Source organism: Lagenorhynchus albirostris, chromosome 6, assembly GCF_949774975.1.
Source record: "Lagenorhynchus albirostris chromosome 6, mLagAlb1.1, whole genome shotgun sequence".
NCBI classification, from domain to species: Eukaryota; Metazoa; Chordata; class Mammalia; order Artiodactyla; family Delphinidae; genus Lagenorhynchus; species Lagenorhynchus albirostris.
The window spans coordinates 73,788,184-73,816,104 of record NC_083100.1 but is presented as its reverse complement, the minus strand read 5'-3'; the positions used below and the strand labels follow the sequence as shown (position 1 = coordinate 73,816,104).

General features: G+C 37.6%; 1 protein-coding gene across 1 annotated transcript; it reads right to left on the bottom strand.

Annotated features, from left to right (window-relative positions):
• Positions 1 to 112: 112 nt before the first annotated feature.
• On the bottom strand, positions 113 to 27,737 carry CYTIP (cytohesin 1 interacting protein). The gene is made up of 8 exons (XM_060151491.1): positions 27,554 to 27,737; positions 20,607 to 20,659; positions 20,339 to 20,393; positions 15,179 to 15,281; positions 14,873 to 14,966; positions 12,050 to 12,119; positions 4,000 to 4,066; positions 113 to 1,563 (listed from the first exon to the last, which is right to left on the bottom strand). The coding sequence occupies exons 1-8, from the start codon at positions 27,725 to 27,727 to the stop codon at positions 1,103 to 1,105; spliced, it is 1,077 nt and encodes a 358-aa protein (XP_060007474.1). The 5' UTR covers positions 27,728 to 27,737; the 3' UTR covers positions 113 to 1,102.
• Positions 27,738 to 27,921: the final 184 nt, after the last annotated feature.

Sequence of the window (27,921 nt, the reverse complement as noted above, 5' to 3'; positions counted from 1 at the left end):
CACACACACACACACACACACACACACGGAGTTTAAAATCAGTAAGGACTATTTATTGCATTGTCCAGATTATCTACCCTAGAATATAGGTAATGAGCAGCTTTATCACCAGAACAGAGAAATCATGGACTTTAATGGGTATTGAATAAAAATATGATTGAAAGGCTAGAAGTAATGTGATACTAACATAACAAATAGACAAAAGAGCGCTGAGGCAATAACTATTTGGAATATATAATATAAAGTGAGGAGTAATGTGGAAAAAAATCTACAGGAGGAAAATACTTTTCCTAATTTTTCAAATTTTAGACATTTGTTCAAAAAAATCACAAGGCTGTAGGATCTTGAGAGAGCTAGACTTGTCATCAATGTTTAGGCAGAACAAAAGTTGAATTAGGTAAGAATGACATCCTCATCCATTTTGTTTAGGCTACCAATAAAAAAGGACTTACTATAGGCTTCCTTAGCACCCATCTTAGATAACATCTTTCCATGGAGCTCATAAAGTTTAAACCCCCATATTAAATCGTATACTTCCCGATTTATTGTCATTGTGGATGTAAAAAAGGGCTGATGATCATCTTTGTTTATAATCTTTCATAGATTTGAACAGAAACATTCAAAATTGCCTATTAATAAGCCTCCCCAAAGGCTACCGAGCTTAAGCAAATATAAAGTTTTGTAACCTACCAATTAACCTACAGAAGGTATTCCAAATAATTATATTCTGTCACTTTCTTATTCACACTTGACTCCAAAAAGTTCTCAACATTTTACATGAATAATCTAGAAAATAAATTTTACTCTTGCCTTCACAGGCAGCATTAAAATGAGCAGGCACTTGTGTTAATTTGTTAATATTTTCTAATTTATTACTTAATTTTCCTACTGCCTGCTTGGAACTTGAGTTGTTCTGGTTACAAAAATGATTGAAGGAGCAAACATAATGATACAAAAATTTAAATAAAGTTCACTCTTGCCATGAAATGGGATGTCAGTTTTGCAATCCATCTGCACTTTCCCGCTAAGCTGGGTGGAGTTGGTCTAAATGAATCTGAAGACATTTATGAAATAAGCTAATATGAAAGGGCACTACAACCCATTAAAAGCGACTCTCTTCCTCTTCCACAGCGCGATGAAGGCCAGGGATGAATTTTAAGAGCTGTTTCCGGACACTTCCCCTTCTGCTTTTCCTGGGCAGAGTCCCAAACATGCTTGAGAAGTTGCCTTCCCACAAGGGAGACATGGACCCACTACTAGCAGAACTAATGCTCTGGTTCCTCCTTGAAGAACACCTCTTCAGAAAATCATCCCCATCCTTGAGGACAAAACACTCATCATCTGTGCTTGTCTGCCGGCTGAAGGCTTCCCTGCTCGAGTCTTCAGACACACATGTCTGGTACCCATCCTCACTGTCTATCGTCATGGAGCTCAGGCAGCTCTTACAGCTGCTCTCACTGGATAAGCGACTCCGGTCCAGGAGAGCTGAACCCGGCAGGGGTCCAAACAAAGCTGATTCATCTATGTCCATATTTTCCAAACTTGGGCAGTTAGCTGCATCACCTAGAAAGCAGAAAACAAAGACTACTGGGAAATGGATCTGAGCATCACTCCTTATAAGTAAATACACCAAATTTCTCTTTGAAGGGCACAAAAAAGAATAAGGGTAAATAATACTTTTCACTAAATTTTCACTTGCATGAATAAGTAACTGTTCATGAGACCATTCAATAAACCTTATAGTATGATTTTTCAAACTATTTGTTCATGAACTAGTTTCCAGGTAAAAGGGTTCTATGGTGACAAAAATGGTAATGCTAGATTAAATAAATTGAAACAAGAGTCTTCATATGAGAACAGTTCAACTCATCTAACAGTATGCCAGTGTGACTTATGAATTTCCAAAAGAATCATTTCTTATATTGTAGTGACCACGCCACCTTTTATTAAAATTATCATAGAAATGGGCTCCAAAGAATATACTTGGGGAAATGCCTCTTATGGATTTTCTCTATTTTAGTTCTTCTGATTTTTAGTTACTATCTTTTTTTAATAATTGTAAAATTATTATAACATCACTTGAAGTGTATGGGAAACACAGTTATAAAACCTGCCCCTGTAGGCTGATTATTAGAGAATTCAAAGATGTTTAAAACAGAAAGGATATCTCCCAGCCTCGATATGCCCAGTTGATTCTTAGAACACTTTAATACTTAAATGCTTTGAAATGGTAGTGTACCCAGAAAACATCCCTGTCCTAAAATAAGTAATAATTCATTTGAAGAAATTGAATGTTATCTGCTTAGCTGAATTTCTTCATCAACCTTTTATAACCTACATCTGGGCTCTCCAAACTCAAATTTTAATCTCACACCAACAGCCTGTTCATATCCCACTTGTTTCTGTACTATTTGAGTTGGTTAGTATGCTGCTAAAAGAAAGGAGATTATTTGTAATACTAGCATGAGAAAAACATCATTAGAAGATGACTTTGCTTCAGGAAAAGTAATAGAACCTTACACACTCAGAAATTGTTTTATTTTGTGCTGATAATCTCTAATTCTGCTCTCCTTTGCCCTTGGTTGACACTATAAAAAGAGACTGCTTATTTTTCCATTTGATCTGCAAGGTTGAGTAGGGCCAGCCCTGTGGTGACTAGTTATAATGCTTTCCTTTTTGTTAACAAAACCAATTTTATTTCATCTCCCAACAAGTTGATGAATTTCTTTTGATTGGCGAGCAGTTGGCTTGTAGAAACTCATGCCCTGGATATTTACTGTAGGTCTAGAAAAAGTAAGCTAAAGAACTCCTTCAATCTCTCAAAAAATATGTACAACAATGACCTATGAAAAGTCAAACTCCTTGATTCTGAACTAAGGATCGTGTCTATACAAGGCCACTTCCATAAAGCCATAGAACTGCCTACACTTACCAGACCAAACCCCATCTCCACTCCAGGATGCTCCGGAAGTAGAGGCAAAGATATCCCAAACACCCTCAAGTCTACAGAAATCCAGGAAGTGGCCAGAAATGTGTGCCTCTGTCTGGTTAGCAAACTTCAGATCCCCCCCAACAAAGCCTGCTATAGGTTTTTAAGAATATTAATTTAGAAACACAGAAAAGAAAAGTAACTCATACACGTTTGTTTTTGAAAAAAACAGAACTTTGACACAAGCCCCTAAGCCATAAATTAGTGCCTAATTAAGAATTAAATGTATCCTTCTTCTGTAAACAGATTATCACTTTTAACAAACAGATATTCTAAGGTTATAGAGACGTTAGCTCTGTGTTATCTGAAGAAGATACAACCTATATTTCCCACCCACACAGTTAGTGGTTTCAGCGAATTATTTGTATCTACAAGTTCATTCCTCAGGTTATACCAGTCACATGGCAAATGCCATGTCAACAAATTTTAAACTCAACCCTTCTTTTCAGAATGTACACAACAGCAAGAGCCAGGCATTTACTGTTATAACGATCCTTCCTATTTCTGTTTTGGATTTGAGGCCCATGAGGAAGGATTTCTCTGCATTACTGTAACTTACACAATTTGAGCAAATAATAGGAGCTCCACCCAAGAAGCATGTTACCATTCCCAGCTTCAAGAGTTTCTGAGAACTACCCAGCCCCTGAACCGCAGATGTTCTCAGGAATTTAATTCATCTGCTGAAGTAGTAGGAAAATCAGGCAATCATTCATATTACTCTTCTAAAATCCCCAGGTGCCTCTTGAGAGCGAGTGCACACATGCACCTGTGTCCATGTTTTCATGTGCATGTGTTCTGTGTATGGAGGAGGGGGTGTGATGATGACTTACCCCTCCTCCAAATACAGTGGTCACTCCAAAAGCCATGCCAAAGAAACACAGGCTACTATTCTCAATCCATGCTAGGCAATTTTTTTTCTTGTAATGATGATAATCTTAAAACAATTTAAAGGCAGAAATACTGAAAGAATGAAATGTAAGTGTGGTTTCTGAACAGGAAATCACATTTACCATGAAGCAGGCGCTGTTCCTGTAACTGCAGAGATCTGAACTCCACCCATTTTCTCTTCAAGGTTTGCTGAGAAAGAAGAAAAGTGCTAATTATTTGGAAACCCCAGTGAAGATAGCAATTTACTTCCAGGTGTTGAGATTTGTCATTATTTTTTTTTCATTTCTTTCTATCACTAACAATCCCTCCCATTCATTTGAAAGATTCTTTTTCTGTATAAAAGCAGAATATTGGGAACACTAATTTCTCAAGAAATAATCTAGTATCACCAACAAGTTGAAACAATGATGTCATTTCAATAGAAACAACAGATAATAGAAACAATGATATTTATATTTTTTTAATTTAAAAATATTAGAGAAACAGATTGCTTAGGTTTGTGTCCATTTACTAGCTGTTTCGGCAAGGCTTTTACACTCTAGGCTTCTTCCATCAGCAATATGAGAACAAGAACAGAACCTAAACCTGGGAATTGTCATGAGGATTAAATGCATTAGTAAATGTAAAATGATTGGAACAGTGGGTACAGCTTAGTAAGTGTTCAAAAAATACCATGATCATTTTGAATGCATACATAAGACGTGGTATACGTATACAACGAAATATTACTCAGCCATAAAAAAACAACGAAATAATGTCATTTGCGGCAACATGGATGGACCTAGAGATTATCATACTAAGTGAAGTACGTCAGACAGGAAAGATAAATACCATATGATGTCACTTATATGTGGAATCTGAAATATGACACAAATAAACTTATTTACAAAACAGACTCACAGACATAGAAAACAAACTTATGGTTATCAAAGTGGGAACGGGAGGACGGATAAATTATGAGTATGGGATTAAGAGATACACACACTATACATAAGATAGTAAATAACAAGGGTTTATTGTACAGCATAGGGAACTACATTCAGTGTCTTGTAATAACAAGTAACGGAAAAAAATCTGAAAAAAAATAGATGTATAACTGAATCACTTTGCTGTACACCTGAAACTAATACAATATTATAAATCAACTATACTTCAATTTAAAAAAAAAAACACCATCATTCTATAAGCCTGGGGCACTAAAATAGTCTTTTCTGCTGGATATCTACTTATTTTCTATACCCAAAAGGGGAAGCTGACCAGTTCTAAAAGGCTTTCTTGGAGGGCTAAACTTAGAACACTGTAAGCACCCTGACTTCTTAACTGCTTCCTTCCTTGGCTACCCCGCACATGAGAGCAGTGGCCCAGGGAAAGATGAAATGGCTGCTGTAATGGTCACGACTGCACGTGAGGCCTGGCCTAGCCCACAGGCTGGAATCAAAAGTCAACCAAGCAGAAGGCATCTGACAAGGCAAAAAGGCTCCTTCTCCCTCCCCGTCTTTTCTCTTTACTCCACCCCTTCCTTTGCCATTTCAGGTCCCCACAGCAAGTCCAGCAGGTAAGAACAGCTCAGATTTGCCTGGGGACACTTATCCTGAAGGACAGCCAGCCTAGTTGGAAACAAGTCGTCCTTTGTACAAATCAATCTGGAAGGGGCAGGTGAAGGCTAAAAAGGAAGAGGGGGATAAAAGCACATTTGGAAGGGGAAGACTGAAGGAAAAGAAAATATTACAAGAATGTCATTAAGTGTTTAAGGGGGAAAGTGGCTGGTTCCTCAGTTCAGGAATTGAACAATCACTGGGCAGGATTTTCCAAGCCTTGATAAGAGTAACATTTAGCAGCAATCATTATGATTGTCAATATAATATGCAATCAATGAGTCAAAGCCATAAAATACCTGGCTCAGTTAATTTCTTGTTCTTTCTGTACTATAATATAGTCTACCTGGCTATGAGACTGCTGGGCTACCTGAATTACAGCTCTTGTAAACCTGTGGTCATGTGAAGGTCAGAGTTAGGAAACCAGGAAGTACAGAACTAGCAGGGATCTGGCATATATACCAAGCCCTTTTTTCTTTCTTAAAGAGGTTTATCTCTTGCAAGGGAATAGAGTCTAGTTGGGGAGCATAAGGATAGACTGATGCTCAAAACTAATTATAGGGAGAAGAGGAAGTTGTATTTCTGCACTTACTATGCAGAAATACAAAGTTAGAGCTTGCCAAACAGTTTCTGTGAAAGTCAAGGTTTTTAAATGTCAAATCTGTTGATTTGTCCCAGTCATCTAAGTATGTCGTCACTTAAACCAAGAAAATACCAATGCAAAGAGCAGATGTGTCAAAGTGACTAAGAGTTTTTAGTCTATATTGAAGCTTCCTTATTTTCCTCAGAGTCAGCCTATTATTAATATCACAGTAGTGTATTTGGACAAATCTAACCTCTCACTGTTAGAAGAAAATTAAAGTACATGTGAGATTTAACCCTACTGGATCACGTCACCTCGCTGTGCCTAGCTCAGTACGCCTGGTACATAGCAGATGCTCAGTAAATATTGGCTAAATGAATAAATGAAAGGATGGCTTCCTGGAATAACACTCAGCTATCACAGACTGGATATTTTGGTTGAACGTATCTCCAACGTTTTCATTCTACATGAGACATATAGCTAAACATTTTCACGGCACTTTACTACTTTTATAGTGCTTTCATGGATAATATGCTGTTTAATTTTTCTAACTGTCCTAAAAAGTTCCAGATTAGAAAATAAAGGTTTAATGTAGCAAGATATTTCCCAAGGGCTACAAACGCAGTAAATATCAGAGCTGGATTAAAAAGTAGGTCCCTCAGCCCACTAGATGTACTGTTTTCATGTTAAACATTTGAATCACAGGCCATGAGAAAGGGAATCCCTGAAAACACAGCTCAGAAGGCACCACTGTTTCTAAAGAAGAGGTTATGGCCCCACAAAGAGTCTTTGAGGGACACGATGCACACGTAGGATGCACAAACTAAATGTCATTGTGTGAAGGGGAAGCCAACCTGACTCTGGTTAATAGGTCAGACCCAGACATTTCTGGCTCAAGAGATGAGCTGGAAATCTCATAATTTCAAGATTAGAAAAGGAACAGAAATGAAAGAAAGTGAGCAGAAATGAACCCAAAAGTCTTCTGGATCTGGAGAAAAAGAAAGAGGTCACAAGGAAATTAGACCTTTTGGCGATAGTTTAAATGCAATTATGTGAGGCAGAGACAAAGACAAGTTTCCTGCTTGAGAGAAGAACCTTGGCTGAAGCTCCACCATTGTGAAAAGGAGCTGAGCAAAGCTGTTGAGGGCAACTAAAGCTCATGGAGAGCATGTACCCAGAGAAGCAGGAGCACATAAATGTAGCCTCATGACCTGAACTGAGCAGCACACCGGCCCTCCAGGGAAGGCATCCAAGCTGCCAGACCTGGCTTTAGACCGGAAGCCTTGAAGTGCAGAGCAGAGGCCACTGCCCAACTCTCACACTGAGTGGAAGGGAGAGGCCCAGGGAAATGGGCAATCCAGACTCCGGAGCTCCACAGAAGTTTAATGATAAGAAAGACAACAAAACTGATAATCAGTACATGGACTCTCGACAACAAAATAAAAATAGAAAAGTGTTCAAAGACTTTAAAATAAGAGTATTTACAATCCTCTGAGAGAGAAATGTGATGTTCCTAAGAATAAGAAATTTGAAACAAAGGAAAAACAGATAGACACGAAAAAACTATTTGAAAATAAAAAATTAACTTTTAAAACTCAAGAGAAAAAACACATTCTATACAGAACACAGACAACATTAGTGAAGATATTACTAAAGAATTCAAAAATAACATAACAGTGAAAAAGAACTGAAAAAAAGAATATAGATATAGATGTATACACACATATATGTATAACTCAGTCACTTTGCTGTATACCTGAAATGAACACAATATTGTAAATTGACTATACTTCAATAAAAAATAACATAACAAAAAAGATAAAGTGATACAAAATCTGAAGTGGTTAGGAAGCATGGAAAGTAAATCAAAAGACTCTGAAATATGTCTAACAGAAATTTCAGAAGATAATCCAGGGAATGATGAGGAAGGTGTATTCAAAAAGGCCAAGCTGACAATTATACAAAACTGAAGGAAGTCAGAAGTCTTTAGACTGGAAGGACACTGCAAGTTCCAAGCAGTATAAATTTAGAAATGAATCCAGACCTAATCACATTGTGGTGAAACTGTAAATCAGGAAAGACAAAAGAATACCTTAAAAGCAACCAGCAAAAGATGAAAAACTGCCCAAAATTGAAATACTTGGTTTTGAAAAGAGCTTAAAAATGGGAAATCCTCTAGAGAGAATTACCAAGAAAAAAAAAAATAGAAAGAAGGCATAAAAAGTAGTACAAATGAAAATGGGGACACAAGCACAGCTGCGATAGAAAAGAAAAAGATGAGAACAGAATGTTTATTATCAACTTCAGGCAATAAATTTGAAAATTATAAAACTTTATTAACAAAAACATCATTCAATAAACCTGGCTCAAACAAACAAACAAAAATAGAAAGCCTGAGCAGTCTTATGGCTAATAAAGAAACTGAAACAGAGTTTAGAAGTATTCACATCAAAAAGAAACACAAGCCCAGATGATTCAGATAGCGTTACAAGAATTCTACCAGAGGACGAAAAGGGGAAGAGACTCCTCACCTCGTGCTAAGAGTCCAGTAAATTTGATACCAAAACTAAAAAAGATAGTCTGAGAAAAGAAAATTACAAGCCATTCTACCTGTAAGATGAAGTTACCCTCAACAATGCTAAAGAAAATGTTATCAAATCAAATCTACAAGTATATTAAAAAGATGATAAGTTACGACCAGGTTGGATTTATTATAGAAATGCAAGGGTGGTTTTACATTAGAAAATTTTTAAATGTTATTCACCAAATCGACAGATTTTTAAAAATAAATAAATGAGACCTCCTCAACACTTATAGAAAAAAAGTATTTGATACAATTTAATACATGAGCACTGTAAAAACTATCAGAAAACTTGGTGTAGAAGGGAACCTCCTTAACCTGAAAAGTATAACCCTAGAGACAGGAAAGAATCAAAAGAATTCCCTTTAAGGTCAAAAGCAAAGCAAGGATGCCTACTATTTTAGCTTCTATCCATCATTGTATTATAGGCCTTAACCAGTGTAGCAAAACAAGAAAAAGAGCTAAACATCATTCTCAGCAGATAGTTATTATCTTCATGAGAAACTCAAAATAATCTGTAATTTATTAGAAATTATATAGTTTAGCAGGGTGTTTGACTATAACAGCACAGAAAAATTGATTTCACACATCTACACATTAATCTCAATCAAAACATTATTTTTAATAAAGAAACTATAATAAGAACAAAAATCATTTTACAAAGGAATAAATCTAATAAAAGCCGCATAGGATCTATCTGCATAAAATTATAAGAATTTATGGAAAGAAAATAATTAAAAATTATTTACTGAGATAGTCTGTCAGTAAGATAACTCAATACCATATGGACGTCAAGTCTCCTCCAATTGATCTATCTATATAAAGCCGTATTATCTATCAAAGCTCCAACATACATTCATAGAACTTAACAATCTGATTCTAAAATGTATACAGACAATCAAAGGGCCAAGAATAACCTGGAAAGCTTGCCCAATCAGACATCAATATTTATTACAAAGGTACAATAGCTGAGTTTGAAATAAACAAACTGATCAATGGATCAGAATTGGAAGCCTGTAAGATCCATTCACATCTGGAACTAGCTTAAAAATAGAGGTTTTACTGCAGGTCCGTTGGGGGAAAAGAAGGACTGTATAAAATAAATGGTACTGGGAGAACTGAGTACTCAAATAGAAAAAAATAAAACAAAATTGGAATCCTACCTCATACTACATACAAAAATTAATTCTGAATGAATTAAAGACTTGGATATTAAAAAGCTTTAAAACTTTTAGAAGAAAATATAGAAAATGCAGAGTACCTTACAAAGTATAAACAATTAGGAGCTCCCTCATAAACAAAATATCAAAGGAACAAAGCGTTCAAAGTGCTAAGGAGATAAAACACCAACTTAGAATAATTCAATTACCTATAAAACTCTCTATAGTAGCAGTGAAATAGATATTTTTCAATAAAGACCCACCTACCCTCACTAAAGGAGTATAATACTACAGCAAGAAGGAAAGTAAACCCGGAGGTAAAGAACAGAATACAAGAAACAAGGGCAAGGCTGACAGTTCACAGGTTGGTATACTTGTTTACCAGCTGTTAAGAAAAAAAGCCTGTCTTTTTCATTTTAAAAATGGATAGAATTTTCTCCAGTAAGCAATAATAAGGAAGATGGAGCCTTAAATGGACATTTAAACATGTTAAGGTCCTCATGATGTTCTGGGAGAGGATGGAGATGTTGAAAATTTTCTAGGTTAGAAAAAATAATAAAGTATGTATATTAAAAGTTCAAGAAAAAATGTTCAAAGAACAGAAAATGCTTAGAAGCATGCAAATATGTGTTGTGCAATAGAGTTCTTTATTCCATGAAACATAAACCTATTTTTCACTTGTGTTTTAAATAACATCACTAGTTTACATTCTACATTTCTTTCCTTTTTTTTTTTTACAAAAGCCTGAAAAAGCCAGTTTTACTTTTTTGAAAATGATGTTCACTAAGACTCTCTCTCTTTTGCAGAAACAAATTAACTTTCGACAGTTTAAAAAACCTAAATATAATATGAAGAACTATTTACTCCTTACAAAAATTTAATGATAAAATGTTAGAGGCACCCCTTTTGACATGAAGAAGATGACTCACTATTTATAACATCCTGAGGGTCCTAGCCAATATTGTAAGAGAAGAAAAAATAAACTAGCTGAATAATTGGGAGTAAAGGGGCAAAACTTTCATTATTTGCAGATGATACTATGTTTATATAAAAAAATCCAAGGGAATCTACAAACATATTACTAGAATAAAGGGAGTTCAGCAAGACTCCTGGATTTAAAACTTTATACAAAAATCAACAGCAATAAGCAGTTGAAAATGTAAAAGACCACATTAATTATAGCAAAAAAATTAGAAGGTATATAGGAATAAATATAATCAAAGATATATAGAAATGTATGAAAAAATTACAAAATGTTTTTGAAGTACATAAAAGACCTGAATGGAAAGAGAGATCCTGTGTTTGAAGTAAGGAAAGCAAAAACCATAATAACGTCGATTGATATCATTTATTCTATAAATACGATTCAATTACTATCACAGTCTGAAGAGGACTTTTTTCCGATGAATTTTATAAATTGATTCAAAAGATCACAGGGGTAAGCAAAATGACAAGAATATAAAACCAATGTTGACAAAGAAGAAAACAGGTCTTGTTGATGAATTAAATGTGGTAGAAGGGAGGAATAAAAGATAAAGTAGGAATATACTAACTCTACCCTCCTGAGCTCAATAACTGAGCACATCCTGAGATGCACATGAGCGAGGGCCTAGACTTCATGGTCTGCCAGAACCTCACCAGTCTAGGAAACTGAGATTTTTAAGACCCTCAAATAGCCTAGAGAATTTTCACTGAACATCCTGCATTGTACACTATCTCCTGTAAACTTTAATTTCCTCTTCAAAGTTGACACTGTATTTGCCAGTGAAAGTAGATACAAGGACAGCCACAGGAGTAGAGGGAGATGATTTTTGTAGTAAGAATGAGGCAAAACGAAAGGACGCAGAGGAGGACAACAGAAAAACAAAAATCCCAGGCCCTCCTGCACACATATACAGCACTTGGGAAAATGACAAAAAGACAGCTTCTACTTCTTTGGTTTTTTCCCAAACAAAATGTAAATTGAAAGAGATCACAGGTGCATTAATGAAAAGTTCTTCAGGTGATGTGCCTTCCTGTTGCCTTTCTGAGCCTCATAGACATGCAGAAGAAGGAAGGAAGAAAGTGATTTGCCCTGGTTTGTGGAATTTAATATTCCTGCAAAGGTAATTGTATGGCTCTTGATAATTCAGCAGTTTAGTCTCATCACGACATTTCATCTTCAAGGGCTATCTCAATTCTTCAAATAGATCTTTATTCTACCACTCACATTCAAGGATGAAAAATGTGTCTCACTGTATTAAATTAAATTACCTTTAAAACTTGCAGCTTTGCCTCAAGCTCTGTTCTTTTGAGAATCATTGTTCCATTAAGAGTCTCTATCCTGTTTGAAGAAAAAAAGGAGGGGGAGGGGAATAGCATGAGTGATTCTTTCAAACAAGTACCATCCTTATGGAGTACTACACTTTGAGCACAGGCTATCCTTAAAAAGTAACGTAAATGTTACCATCCTCACGGCACTTCAAGTATCTGGATGTAAGCCAAACCTTCTGACAACATTCTAAGAAAGAATATGGAAAATAAATACTCTCTTTGAGAGGGTGACTGAAAGAAAAGACTCTGGTTTATTTGTAAACTGTAGCTCATTTTATAGAAGCCCCTATATGGCAATGACGGTTGTTCTCTGCTAGAACCTATTCTTGGGTGGTCTGGGTGAGTCACCTCCTTCATTTGGTGAATATTTATTGGGCATCTACTATGTGCCAGACTCTAGACATCGTGCCAGAAGTGAGGGATACAGCAATGAAAACAGGCACTAGGGACTTTCAAACAATGGAGTCGAGAAGCTATTTCTTGAAACAAGGGAAAATCCTTTCTTCCCTAAGATTCTAGGAAATTTTACCTCTGTAAATTGCCTTAATTTTGGAACTAGAACAAATAGAACCAGAACTACTATGAGATAATAACTTTCCTATGACTCTCATCTCAAAACCTTTTAAGCGTACAAACTTCAACCTTAGAATTATCCATCTAACGGTGTTTCTCCCTATACCAAATGCCCTTCGAAAAATAAAAAGACTTGCTCTATCCTGAGTGATTTGATTTGTTTTGTGGGCTCAAGTTAGAGGCCATCAATCTGCATAAGATAAATATGATATGTGAGTTATACAACTAAGCATTTTTAAAATATTGGTTCAAATTCATTTTGATAAATAAGCTGTAACTCTATAAAGACGCAAGAAAATTTTCAAGACATGGTAAAATAATAGTATTAAATGCAGAGACCAGTTTCCCTCTATTTCCAACAGCATTATGCCCAAGATAATGAGATGATAGCAAGAGAACACGTTGTCTGCTTTCTTATTAGCGGGTCTTGACTCTGGGCGACAGTGACGATCCCTATGAATCTATTTGGCACTTTAATGTTGACCTGACCTGCCCAAGCAATAGATGTCTGTGGGCAGAACTGCAGCCATAGATTGGCCGCTCTCTTCAGTATTTGTACAAACGGTCTCTCATCTTCCTTATCTCTGGATTTCCAATTGTCTCCACCCAATACTCTTTAATTATCCACCTGAGGTCTGCCCACTTTACCCATCTGGAATATAGGTTTCTGTTTCTAATCACCAGCATGTTCCCCTGGACTCTATATGACTCCTACCTTATAGACTCAAGTTTCTCTGGAGCTCAAGTGGCCCCAACCTTTACCCTGAACTCATAGGATTCACAGAGTTGGACTCAGTCCTCTACCACCACCAGTCATCTTTCAAAACTACTCTCACACAAACCCCAAAGAAATAGCCTTTGAAGTTTTAGACTAGAATCACTAAAGAGTGTCCAGCAGATTTTTTATTGGCAGCTTACAAGGAGCAGCTGTGGTGTAGCTGGAGAATAGGGCCTGGCCTCCAGAGCAGATGGTCAAATCCCAGCCCTGGCATTTACTAGATGGCTGGTCTTAACTAAACCTCATTTCAGCCTGAGTCACTTCGTTTATAAATAGGAATATAACTAACTTCTGTGAAGAATAAATGAGATGATCAGAATAAATTCTAAAACGATTAAGCCTGGCTGGTGAGGCCCATACTCTGCTCCCTGGAGAACTCTCTGTCTTCATTTCTTACTATAGTCTTCCTAATTCACCAACCACCAATTCCACTGGCTTCCTCTCTATCCCTTGAATATGCCAAGCCCACTTTGAGAACTCAGAGACCTCTCCCTTTATCTGAAATGTTCTCACCAGGAGTTCATCCAACCATCCCTTCTCTTCATCTCGCTCTCAGCTCAAAGCTCACCTTCTCAGAAAGGACCACTTTAAACACTTAAGCTAAAATAGCAGCCCTCTCACTCAATGTTCTATCCCATTTCTTGTTTTACTTTCTTTATAGCAGTTATCAATAATTGAAATATCAAAATTACTTATTGTTGCAGGCTCTTCTTACCTATCTCCTTCCACAATAGGAAGGCTCTCCTGAGCCTATCACAGAGCTGGAAACATAGTATTTGCTCAATAAATATCGTTTTAGTGAATGGGTGAATTCCATCTTTTAACTAATTACTAAGGTCTTATTAGTTACTAAGGGTGGAAATGTCAGTTGAATCTCTAACTGGGGAAACAAATGTCCCATTAGTAAGTTGGGAATAGTAGCAGATGTGAGTGTGTGTGTTGCACGGCATGAGGGCCGAGCAGACTGTTCTTTCAAACAGAACACTAGGAGAGAAAAACAATTGGCTGGTGGTAGAAGAGGACAAAACTCGGCCCTTCTGACCTTTCATTTGTTCTAACCACAGGATTATATCAGCCATGGAAACTGGACCCATTCCGCTCTGTCCAAAGAGAATGTGTGCCAGTTTAATTGAATTTGAATTAAAAATAAAATTTAAAAAATGCTATCCCACCCACTCAGATGTTTGGGCTATTGATGTCCTCTGACTTCAGATGTTGACAACACGTTCAAGTTTGCGGAAACCTTGAGAAACAAAAGGAGCTGATAAAAACGGTCTGTACCCAATCCCCAAGCTGTGGTGCACTGCCTCCCTTCTTGTGATCCTGAACAAAAAGCCTATTCATTCACTCAACAGGCATTATGAGAGACCGTAACATTTTTGAAGCCCCACGGGAAGCAGCCAGATAGTTACATTAGCAGGTTTCCTGATGATCTGATCAGGTCAACAACTTGTTTGTGGGTAAAACCTTCTGTGCTCACACCATTGATATTTGCAAGGACATCACCTGGGAGATGCCAAGAAAAATGAGTGTTAAAACGGTTGGTTAAATAATCTTTCCTGACCCACGAATGAAATAAAACAAGCAAGACCCAAACCTTGGCAACATAAAGGAGTTAAGGAAATTCAAAGCAACAATCATGTCCTGACCTTCACTAGCAAAAAGTTATTTTTCTTGCTATTTAAATAATTCCTAACATGAGCATAGTTCTAACTTACCAGCTTGCAGGCCAGCGCAGTGTGCTGGGCTATCCTCCTGGATTTTGCAGATCAGGGTGCACATCTCTGAGGAGCAGGCGTTCTGGTTTTGGAGCCTGTAAGTCTGTAAAATTAAAGGGATACATAATTACCATTACCAAATATAAAATAGATTACCATTACCAAAAAACTCAAAATCTATTTGTTAAAAAAATATTAAGTGGTATCAGTTACCTTAAGCAGCATAATAGATAAGTGCAAAGAACAATCTGGGAAGCTTTTCTGAATATAAACTAAATCTAAGTACCAATCTTACACTTCTCCCACACAATCTGTAGCTGACTCCATTCATAAAAAATACATCTGGCTTAAGAAAGAAAGTAGGATAAGACTGGCTTAAGACTTTAAGACTTTCAAGCCTAAGAGACCGCCTGATGCTATCATTATCGCATATTTAACAAGAAAAATTTGGTTTCTCTTTTCCCAATGGGCTAAAACAATAATGGCCAAGAGCAGAGAGAAAAATCTTTATGTGGTTCTCCCGAGCTAAAGTACTTCTTACAGGAGCGTATGAAACAGTACATATCCAGCAAGGGAGATACGCCAACAATAATTATTTTAAATCAGAGTTCTGCAAATAATGACAATCTGCCCTGCATTCATTCAAAAGCACTATGATTGACTCAATTACCTTCATTCCTGAGCGCTTGGTGGTACATCTGCCCTAAATACTCATTCATTAGCCACTCGACTAAATTAGAAAAAGTTATGCTTCGCCTCTGGCCTCAATTTGGCAAAAGCAGCTTGTTTTTGTTTTTATTTTTGTTTTCGATTTGTACCAAGAACACAGCACAAGTGTTTGGTGAATAGAGTGGCCCAAGGACCTATATTTTTCTTTTTCACATATTTAAGTTATGAGGTCTTGCTGCATTTAGAATCAAAGTCAGCATTCTGAGTTGAGTAAGTCTTCTAAACATCTGTTTCCTAAAATTAAACCACATTCCAGCACTGCTTCCCTGTGGAAAAATGAATGTCCGATGTTCATTCCTTTTGGTATTACAGACCTCCAGGCTCCAGAACCAGCAGAACCAGAAGTCAGTCAAACTTCTAGAAACTTGACTTTGTTAACCTAAGAGATTTCTATGTACTCTGCAAGGCATTTAGAATCCCCGTATCTTAAAGATAGAGGGGACTTTCAGAGATCGTGCAATCTACTTTCCATCTATGCCAGAGATCCCTTTAACAGCTTTTCTGCCAGGGAGTCTTCTTGCCACAGCCCAGGCCCTTCCAGAGATGGAAGGGTGGTCTGGTTCATGGAGGACATGAACCAAAGCTATAACAGACCCTCCTTTGGGAAACCACTGTTGTAATGATTCTCATTAGCAGTGAGAGTCTACCCTCCGTGTCCAGGGAGGAAGGTGAGTACAGTGAAGGGGAAACATGTTAATTGATGTAGCCTGCACCTGTGTATATGTTTGCAACAGGTATAAAATTTGTGGCTTAGAGAAGGAAAGGCAGAGGTCCCCAAGTTTTGGAAAGAAATTATTAGTTGGATATTTCTCTCTTTTATCCAGTCTTCTAGCTCAATCATTTCCTAGAGACACAAAAGTACATTGCCTTTCTCATGCCTGATAGCCTTCATTCTAACAGTTGTCGTTTGCTGATCTTCTACTGGAACCAGGCACATTACTAAGTACTTTATGTGTTAGTTCATTTGAAGTGCCTAAGAACCCACTAAGGTAGCACTGAAAGAATATGAACTCAGGTGTACATGAATCTAAGGTCTATCTTCCTGCCAAATTACTACATTACTCTCTGTAGCAGCAAAAAACTAGCACCCATGGAAACCAGAGGAGGTGGACTTGTTCTCTCCCAGCATGCCCTGCACCTGGTAGACAAGGGCCCAAATACGTGTTAATGATGGGGGCACAATAAGGGTACGTGAGGTTCTATCTGGTCTTCAAAATGTTCCCAGAGCATGTCCCCTAATTTGATGACTACTACAAATCTTATGAGTACTAGAGAATAGGTTATGGCGTAGAGCTAGTAATGGAAAGCATACACCATAAGGGAATTTGCAGAGGAGTGGATCCTTGCATCACTAAGATAGCACAGACATGCTGCAGTCCAGAGGTGAAGCCATTAGCTCACATGAATCCACAAAGTTTCAAGGCACTATAGCCTGCTGTCTACTAATGATAGTTTTGATTCTTGCTTCATGTAGAGTGTTTATGGTATAAGGGAGAAACATGGGGGAAACAGTGACATGTCTATAGAAAAATGAGAAGAGATCCTCTCTGGTTACATTAAGTAAGAGTAAGTGAGTAGACTTTGCTCCTGTTTTCAGTAGCAATCACTGCACATCCTTGGGGATAATCTCATTTGAAAAGAAGTGGTCACAAAAAGCATAGTGTCTCTACAACAGAATAAGGAGTGTTTCATGTGAATGAGGAACAAGAGAGAGTACTATGCTTCTAAAACCTGATGGAAGAATTAGAGATTTCACCAAATTCAAAAGTAGAGGAGTTAAGAAAGGAGAAGGTCTCTTCTTTTCTCCTAGAGCCTTCTCCCTATTCATTGCAGCTAGAGTTCCATTTTGTTTCTTTATTCATAAAACACATCTTACATAGCAGCTTCCTGTTCCTAATCTAAAAACACACTGACTTTACAACTGTGGGGCTTATATTTAGTCACCAAAGTTTTCTGAAGGCAGCACCAAAGTTAAGATATAAAAACTGATGTGCAGTATAAGGATATGGTTATGCAAAATGCCTCTAAAAGAAATGCAAAAGTGTAATGGAAAAAGAACACAGTAATACTTAAACTACTTCTCTTGCACTTAATTAGACTAGACTTCATTTGACCTAACTCATCACCTTAGCAAATATGGCCATGAAAAGCAGACAGAAAATAAGAAATGAAATTCTTAGGCTATTAAATAGAAATCCATAAAGAAGTCAAAATCTTCCTAAAGCACGAGACAATACGCACATAGAGCCAAATGTTCTTAAGTGTTTCAAATAATAGTTTAAAAATGTTGCCATAGCGAAAGCAATCTTGAGAAAGAAAAATGGAGCTGGAGGAATCAGGCTACCTGACTTCAGACTACACTACAAAGCTACAGTAATCAAGACAATATGGTACTGGCAGAAAAACAGAAATATAGATCAATGGAACAGGATAAAAAGCCCAGAACAGGATAAACCCACACACATATGGTCACCTTATCTTTGATAAAGGAGGCAAGAATATACAATGGAGAAAAGACAGCCCCTTCAATAAGTGGTGCTAGGAAAACTGGACAGCTACATGTCAAAGAATGAAATTAGAACACTTCCTAACACCATAAGCAAAAATAAACTCAAAATGGATTAAAGACCTAAATGTAAGGCCAGACACTATAAAACTCTTAGAGGAAAACATAGGCAGAACACTCCATGACATAAATCACAGGAAGATCCTTTTTGACCCACCTCCTAGAGAAATGGAAATAAAAACAAAAATAAACAAATGGGACCTAATGAAACTTAGCTTTTACACAGCAAAGGAAACCATAAACAAGATGAAAAGACAACCCTCAGAATGGGAGAAAATATTTGCAAATGAAGCAACTGACAAAGGATTTATCTCCAAAATATACAATCAGCTCATGTAGCTCAATATCAAAAAAACAAACAATCCAATCTGAAAATGGGCAGAAGCCCTAAATAGACATTTCTCCAAAGAAGGTATACAGATTGCCAACAAACACATGAAAGGATGCTCAACATCACTAATCATTAGAGAAATGCAAATCAAAACTATAATGAGGGGCTTCCCTGGTGGCGCAGTGGTTGAGAGTCTGCCTGCCGATGCAGGGGACACAGGTTCGTGCCCTGGTCCGGGAAGATCCCACATGCCGCGGAGTGGCTGGGCCCGAGAGCCATGGCCGCTGAGCCTGCACGTCCGGAGCCTGTGCTCCGCAACGGGAGAGGCCACAACAGGGAGAGGCCCGTGTACCGGAAAAAAAAACAAAAAAACCCCTGCAAAATGCTGTTTAAATGCTGGAGAGGGTGTGGAGAAAAGGGAACCCTCTTTCACCATTGGTGGGAATGTAAATTGATACAGCCACTTTGGAGAACAGTATGGAGGTTCCTTAGAAAACTAAAAATAGAACTACCATATGACCCAGTAATCCCACTACTGAGCATATACCCTGAGAAAACCATAATTCCAAAAGAGTCATGTACCACAATGTTCACTGCAGCACTATTTGCAATAGCCAGGACATGGAAGCAACCTAAGTGTCCATCGACAGATGAATGGATAAAGAAGATGTGGCACATATATACAATGGAATATTACTCAGCCATAAAAAAAATGAAATTGAGTTATTTGTAGTGAGGTGGATGGACCTAGAGTCTGTCCTACAGAGTGAAGTAAGTCAGAAAGAGAAAAACAAATACCATATGCTAACACATATATATGGAATCTAAAAAAAAATGGTTCTGAAGAACCTAGGGGCAGGACAGGAATAAAGACGCAGACATAGAGAATGGACTTGAGGACACGGGGAGGGGGAAGGGTAAGCTGAGACGAAGTGAGAGAGTGACATTGACATATGTACACCACCAAATGTAAAACAGATAGCTAGTGGGAAGCAGCCGCATAGCACAGGGAGATCAGCTTGGTGCTTTGTGACCACCTAGAGCGGTGGGATAGGGAGGGTGGGAGGGAGACGCAACAGGGAGGGGATATGGGGTTATATGTATACATATAGCTGATTCACTTTGTTATACAGCAGAAACTAACACAACATTGTAAAGCAATTATACTCCAATAAAGATGTTAAAAAAAACACATCACTAATGCAAATATATAAAATGCACATTATAAAGAGTACATCACTCTCTTATTTATGAGCTGGCTGATATCAAGAATTTCTGATCAGTCTCAAACCTACCAGAAGACTAAAGCGCTACAAACAAGAAGCACACTATGTCTCAGGGTGGGTTTTTTATCCGCTGAATGTCTTCTTTCCTTGATGGTACCCAACACACTGAAAGACTACCAAAAACATTGAAAACAAGTCACAGCCTCCATCATTCCCTAAGCCCAACTTCATTCTTTCTCTGCAAATATCATGACATAACCAGTGCCACTTTCTTCACTAAAAGTCTGGAAAATCTGAAAACTGCCCACCTGAATTTCAAACCCAAATTTTCCTTTATTTTGTTTTTCCACAGTAACAAGCTTTCTGTAAAACAAAAAACAAAAAATTAGGCATGAAGATCAAAGTATAATATTTGGCACATACCTATCATTAAAAATAACTGTCAATAAAAAATAGCTGATGTTTATGTAAACTGTAGTATATAAGACTCTATGTGTGTGTGTGATATCAACAGCCTGGAAAGCTGTGTTCCTAAATATCTTGCTGAGAAACCAAAAAATAAATTAATTTCTTTACCTTTGAGACCAGAAAAAGGTATGATCTAAAGAACTTGATCTCGTCAGAGCAAGCTGAAAAACACAAGCACACAGTTATTGAAAGGTCCTTAAGACATATCTGCAAAATGTTCTATATCACAAAGGACTTTGTTCTTTATCACCTTCTTTGGCCCAGCTCCTGGGAAATTGTTACGGAAAGGCCGTAATTTCCATTCTCTAGCGATAGCAAAGGAGAGCTGGGAAAGGGACCGTTCAGGCAGTCCGCTTGAAAGATTAAATGAGGCTTCCATAATAATACCCCATGGCAAAAGAGTTAATGTAATGTGGCAAAGCTCCAAAGCTTCCAAAAAGAACTTCATATCTAATCTGTATTTAAAATAACCTCTGAAAGGTTAACCACAGCAATTTATAATCACACTGAAATCCAAAGAAAAATAACACCCATGGAATGGCATATAAAACCCAAATAGTTGATAGTTTGGGGAGATGCTGATGAAATGACTGTGTTTATTGTAATAGTTCAATATGTTACTGTTTTTACCAGGATAAAATCATCTCTAAAGAACTAACTAATACTCAGAAGCACAATTCGGGTGAAATCAGAGACTCAAAACCTCAATTCTTTTCATGATTTATTTTTGCAATAGTTTTAAAAGAGTACAGTGAGATTTCCAGCCAAGAAAGGAAAGGAACCTCAGAATGATGTAAATGGTATAAATAACATCACCTTTACTCCTCTGCATGTTTTGGGAAAAGATCATATAAACATAAGCTTCCAGGATACAGTCTACCGTTATAAACAAAGTAAAAATTAACAAAAAGTGGCATCTTGTTTTTAAGGTAATTATACTGAGTTTTTGTGTTTCTTGTTTTGTTTATTTGCTTAGGAATTAACAAATGTTAATTAGCTCTTTCTCAAGTGTTGGTCCAGGGCTCCAAAACATAAGCTCATTCTACTAGTTAACCCATGGTGTTTATTTAACTGGCAACCTATTATGCTTCTCATATGTCAAGGACTACAGAAAATATCAGGAGATCAATGCAGGAGCCCAAACAAATAAGAGTAAAATAGAGGATGAAAGCCAGGAGAAAAACACGTAGAAGAAATGAATGCACAAATTAAATCTTCATTAAGGCATTTGTTAGTGGAGAAGCTTACATCACTAGAAGGAATTTGAATTACCAAGTACAAAATGTCAGCATTCTCACAAATTTTCTGGAATGGCTCAGTGTTCAGAATTTGGCCACTGGTCAGTAATGTTAACATAATGAAGACCTACGAAGATCTCTTCCTAACAATTTGATGTAAATTAATTATATTTTCCTCTCTTGTCAGTTTTGGACTTCAAATCATTTATATCATCGTGAAGACTGCAATAGGAAGGCTCAGAACCAAAAAAAGAAAAAAGTTCTCTATATTTGCTAAAAAGTATCTATTTTCAATTTATAAGGACTAACTGTGGAAGACCTATAACAGTTTGTATGGTTTGTTTCAGCCTGATTTTGTCCTGATAAGTACCATTAACAAGGGTGGGGACCATTCAGTTATGCAGTATGCTGCCTTCTTGAGGAAGATAGCAGTAAATTCGATAGCCCAAGCATTCTCAACCTCTCTGTTATACTGTACACACATTTTCTTATCTACTTTCATTATTTCCATTTGCTTGGCTTTGATCCTTATTTCAGATTGTAAAGTACTTAGGTGGGTCATACCTAATCGTGCTATCTGTAAATCATAACTAGGGTTTATATTTAAAATCATTACTCTTGCTGTCAATATTCATCAGATAATGCACATATTCATTCATGTGGAGGCACAGATTGTATTTATGTGAAGGGCAGATTGGATTAAATACCTCACTTCTGTTCATAATTCCCTGTATCCTTTGGGCCTCTTGGGGAATGTATTTGTTTTACTTTCTACCCCAGTGCCCATCACAGGGCCTGGAGTCGAGTGGAACCGTAAAAACAGCTAAACACACAAACAGAAGTAAACTACTAGACTACAAGACGAGCAGGTAAGAGGTGGTGGGAGATCCAAAGTAAGAGAGCCTTCAACTCTGTCCTTCATTAAATTAAATATCCATAGGAAAAGCTCAAGGGTAGACATTTAAAAATATAAAGTAAAATTTAAAATGAAAGAAAACAAACATCGGAATCGCCAAACAGCAAGAACCATAGAAAAAGGACTAATAGAAAACAAAGTCAGTCAGTAATGCCTTAATACACAACTGCTAAATGAATGAATGGTGGCAAAAATTAATGAGTCCTTACAATTTTGAGCTTTCCTTCACCAATTTTAAATACCCTTTTGCTAATCAAATAATCCTAGCATTGATGGGAACTTCAAGATTTCATCTCTTCCACCATTTAACCTACCTTCTAAATCAAAAATTATTCTAGATAGATTCAAATATAAAATTGTTTAAGTCCACATGACAAATCCCAGACTTCTATAGAGAAGGAAATTTCCCCACCTCTCTCGGTCTAACCTTTCTATCTAGCTAATCAACTAGATTAAGATGGAAATATCTGCCTAGCACAAGGTGAAATGCAGAGCAGATACTCAATTCTTGTGGACTGACTGATCCAGGTCATCAGTGACACAAAGGAAAAACTCAGACTAAATCAAATTATGAATTAGTTTCCACTCTGGATCAGCAATGAGCCTGTCATAGGCACCTAACGGTTAAATAAAAAAACAATTTAAATAAATTAAGCACCATCAAATTCTCTGACACGTTCCACATCTTGCCACAATGCTTACTTGGTTTTGATCTGGGCTGTCAGACTCAGGCGATGTGGAAAGGAACGTTCTCAGGGTTCAACCAACTATCTGCCTAAGTGACAAGAAGTACGTCTGAGGTCTTTGCAAAGGTCTTACACTTTAGAAAAAGTTTTCCCTGCAGCCCTGGAGTGAGCAGCCCTCTTCTAGAATCTGACCAGTGGAGTCTCTGCTCCCTTGACTGCCCTCCCAGCCTGAGCTTTTTCTTAGGGCTGTGGGGATGACAGCAAAACTCATGAATGAGGAACTGGTGTGCAATGAACAGCATATGCTGGCAACAGCTGTCTTTTATTACACATTATCTAATATGAGAAATCTAGGTTTAGCAGTTTGGCAGGGCTGCAAACTACACATTCAATTACATCTGCTGAGTAGACAGCTCTTTAACCCCTTGCTAACTTCTAAAATAAAGATGCCTGGGGTAGGGCTGAGGATCCGTCTCTTTTGTTTTTAGTCAGAGGACTTAAAAGATTAGACATCAATGTTAAAAATGTAATTTTTGCTGCTATGCAATGATTCACAATGCCCCTCTTTAGTGCGAAACCAAGACCAAATACTTCAGCTGTCAGTTTGCAAAAACTAGGAATAATCTGCCCCAGAGCCAGCCAGACAGCCCTGCAGAAGGAGCTTGTAGTTCCATACTGTAGCCACTTCTGCGGCTAAGTAACAGCCTGTTACTTCCTGGCCCCTCTGTGTACTCATTTCCTGAAACTGTTGTGGGTCGGGAGGGGAGGATACCTGTTCACAGATGAGGTATTTTTGGTTTTGTTGTTTGTTTCAAAAGTCCCAAAATTATGTGCTCTGCTCCGTTTCCAGTCCCCTGCCTCATTCTTCCCAATTCTTCCATGAACACAGGTTTTTTTTTTTTTCTTCCTTTTTAAGTCAGGAGCTTTAGGATAGCAGGGCTCCACAGAAATATTCTTAGATTAGCAAAATAATAGAGCTGAACTCAAGTTTTTAAATTTAAGGGCCCGTTAGGAACCCAAATAGAATGTTGTGGCTTCTCAGGAAAGTCCCATTGTGGGCCCATGAACCTCTTTCTCAAGAAAAAATTTTTGGATATTGTCTCTAAGCATACCACAGTATGGATTAGAGAATACTTTTCAAATTCTTTTGTAGTGAAATTAACAGTTTTCTACTAAACGTATACATTAAATGATCAAAATATCTTGCAGTCAGGAACACTTGGGAGTTTTGGTGATGGATGGGTGTGTAGCCAGAAATAATGTAACAGCTCGTGAAGGGCAGAACCCATCCCAGAAATACATGCATTACCGGGTTTAGCACAATATTCTGTACCTGAACTTCTAAGTGAAATAACCCTTCCAGAAGTTGTCTATTTAGTAATAATTCGACAACCAAAAGAAAACCAGGCAAAGAGAGTCTGTCTGTGGTCCCACTAATGCACATTCAGGCTTCTCCTCTGTTTGTCAGGTTTTCACTATAGCATTCAGTGAAAACTACTTTCCAACGACAGCCTACTGCCCTTGGGAGAGTGGGTGTAAGGTCCAGTGGTACTCCTTTAGCATTGCCACATTCATCAAGATGACGTTACTTCATCCTGTCTCCCTCCTACAGCGTTTTCTATTGCAGAGATTGTTTTTTTTCCTAAAACCATGTTCAGAAGTAGAAGCCACACTGGGAGTGTGTCACCTCCTACAAATAAAGGTATTGAGATCATATAAACACACAGAAATCTGTTTTTAAATAATGTTGAGTATAAACACCCTGGCTAACCAGATAGAGCTTTGCAGAAAGCAAAGCCAATGATAACAAGAAGTATGAATTGCTGACATCAGCCCTGAAAGGGTTGAAAATAACAGTGGGCAGAGAAACACCTGCTTGTGGGATTACCTCAAAGGGATCTTGTTGCCTGCAGTTCGGTCAGTGCCAAATAGGTGATTATTCTCTAAAAAACCAGTTAAGGGAAATGAACATCCATTCGGAAAATTCTGAACTGTTGGGATAAACTTGCATCAAGCCTCACTGATGATAATTGTATAGAATCAGAAGTATCGTATATAAGATGTTTTGTTTTGCCTTTTTTTTTCTTAAGTAAATCTCACAACAGTAAGAAAAAGCTGTTTGAATAGGAAAAGTCTTACCATGGGAAAGAATATGAGAAAAGGGAAAAGAGAAGAACTAAAAAAGATGAGAACATATGAATAAAATAACTGGTGTGGAAATGTGTGTGTATGTGTAGATATTATACAGATTATACACATACACACACACACACACACACACACACACTCAGGTACATCTCATATGCCTACATCCCTCTCATTATCTTCTGCCAATAGCCTTCTACTGATTCCTCTTTTTAGTTCATGCTACCTTCACTCAGGCTTAAAACCAGATGTGTCTCCTCCTTCTTCACTGCCTTCACAGCCAAGCCTTTGAGCCTCTTCTCCATTCCTTCGAATCTTCTTTCTCCAACTACAAAAGTTGCTCCCTCACTGCTAGTCTCTCTCTACCCACTTACCGACAAGCATGTTGTCCGACTAAGGTTCCTAAAACCTTCTACTCAATCATGCTCAGTTGTTTCCCTGTGCTGGTCAAATTACTACTTCCTCAGGGAAAGTGTCCAAGTGTTGTGTAAAGCAGCCCAGCTCTGAGGTCTCCCCTCCCCTCCCACACAGACTCTCATCAGGTCCACCTAACACAATAATGTGTTGTTACTTAAACTGCCCTAAGAGCCCCAAGATCTGTGCTGCGGCATTTAAATTATTCCTTTGCTCTGGAATACCCTTCAATATCTGGAATATCTATCCTTCAAGGTTGTATTCAAAGACATGTACTTGGATTGGAGCAGGTATATTATTTTACGTTGTATAATGCATATTGGTTCTGCCTACTCAATTGTAAACCCTGTAAGACCAGGAAAAAGTGTCCTCATCTTTGTACACCCTACACTGCTGTACACATGAAAAGTGAATAGAGATTTTGGTACTTCCCATAGTTGCTTTAGTTTCAGACAGTAAATTGATAAGAATATTCATTATTATGTTAAACAATGTCATAAAGGCACTTTTGGATTGAAAAGGATCAATCATCCAAACCATGACAAATTATTCCCTTATCTTCATTGTGAAAAATACCAAGGAATCAGCTATGTACATCACTGAAAAAAGATCACGACTCTCCCACTATGCTGTAACTCTCTAATCCTGAAATTAGAAGGCTTAAGAGGAACATATGATGTGCATACAAGATTTAAGGGCAAAAATTCATGCTTTAAAGCAATTCTTAATATTTTCTGTATTCAGATATGTACGTGGGGCATTATAGCAAGTTATTTAACCAAAATCTGAAGAGGTGTTTTGGTTTAAATTTTTTTTACTAGCTGGAAATTGAAAAATGAAAAAAAACCACACAATAAATCCAGTTGTACATGGATTTTTTCCAAATGAGTTTTCCTCTCTAGGGAAATACTTTTCAATAAAAATTAAAATAATAGCATAATTATTGAGCACATACTACATGTCAGTCACTCTGTTAAGCACTGTACATTTCCTCACTTAAGCCGCAGAAGAGCCTCACTGGATGGTTCTATTATTATCTTCATTTTAGAAAAAACAAAACTGAATCTTAGAGAAGAAAGTGACTCTACTCAAGATTCTACAGCTAGTAAGTGGTGGACCTTGCACTCATTTATCCCATTAAGAGTCTTAATTCCCAATAGTGTGAGGTATGTGCCAGTGCCCCAGAACTGAAGACAATTTAGTCAATAAAATTTGCCCTAAAAAAAGTATTCTCATTGGATTATGAACTGAAATGACTATCAACGACTGGGAGAGAGGCTGGGAGGGAAGGAATCAATGGGAGACACTGGAAAAAGGAAAAAGGAACAATAACTCTCAAGCTGGTTGTGTCTACATACACCTTCTTCAAGTTGATGCACTCAATGATTTTTATTTTACCTGAACACCTCTTCCAGTGAGAAAAACAATCTTCTTTTAACTTTTGCCTTAAAAATGTTGTCTTATAGTCTTAAATCTTCAAGATTTAAGGATTAGTGCAGGAGCTCTCTGGGTTCCTCACCTCCTTCCTCACCCATACTCTGAGCCACTAATTCCAAAGCAGCTAAAATAACATTTTTAATATGCAGTCAGACAAACATATCACTCTGCTCTCAAGAGAACATGAACACTCTAAAAGGTACAAAATAGCAACCATACCTGCTTTCTTCCCCGAGGCAAAGTAGCCACAGTATCTGCCAGCATTTGAAGCCTTCTATTATCATCCATGGGAAAGCTGCCTGTGAGTGTGGGGTAAGAGCTATACGCTGGACCAGCGCAGTACTCCACGAAACTGCCATTGCTGCTCTGTTGCATGAGCCTTTGTAAAGACATTGTGAATAAAGATTACTCCAGCTAGCACATGGTTGAGTGGCCTTGCAGGCTGGGGGAAGCTAAGAGCGTAACCCTCTGACAAGTAATCAAAAGTAGCAAAGCAGAGAGAGCCCATGTGACTTCTGTGGTTTGAGGTACTTGTTACACAAACCCTATCTTGCAGTTCACTCCCATTTCTCAGTGCTCTTTTCTTT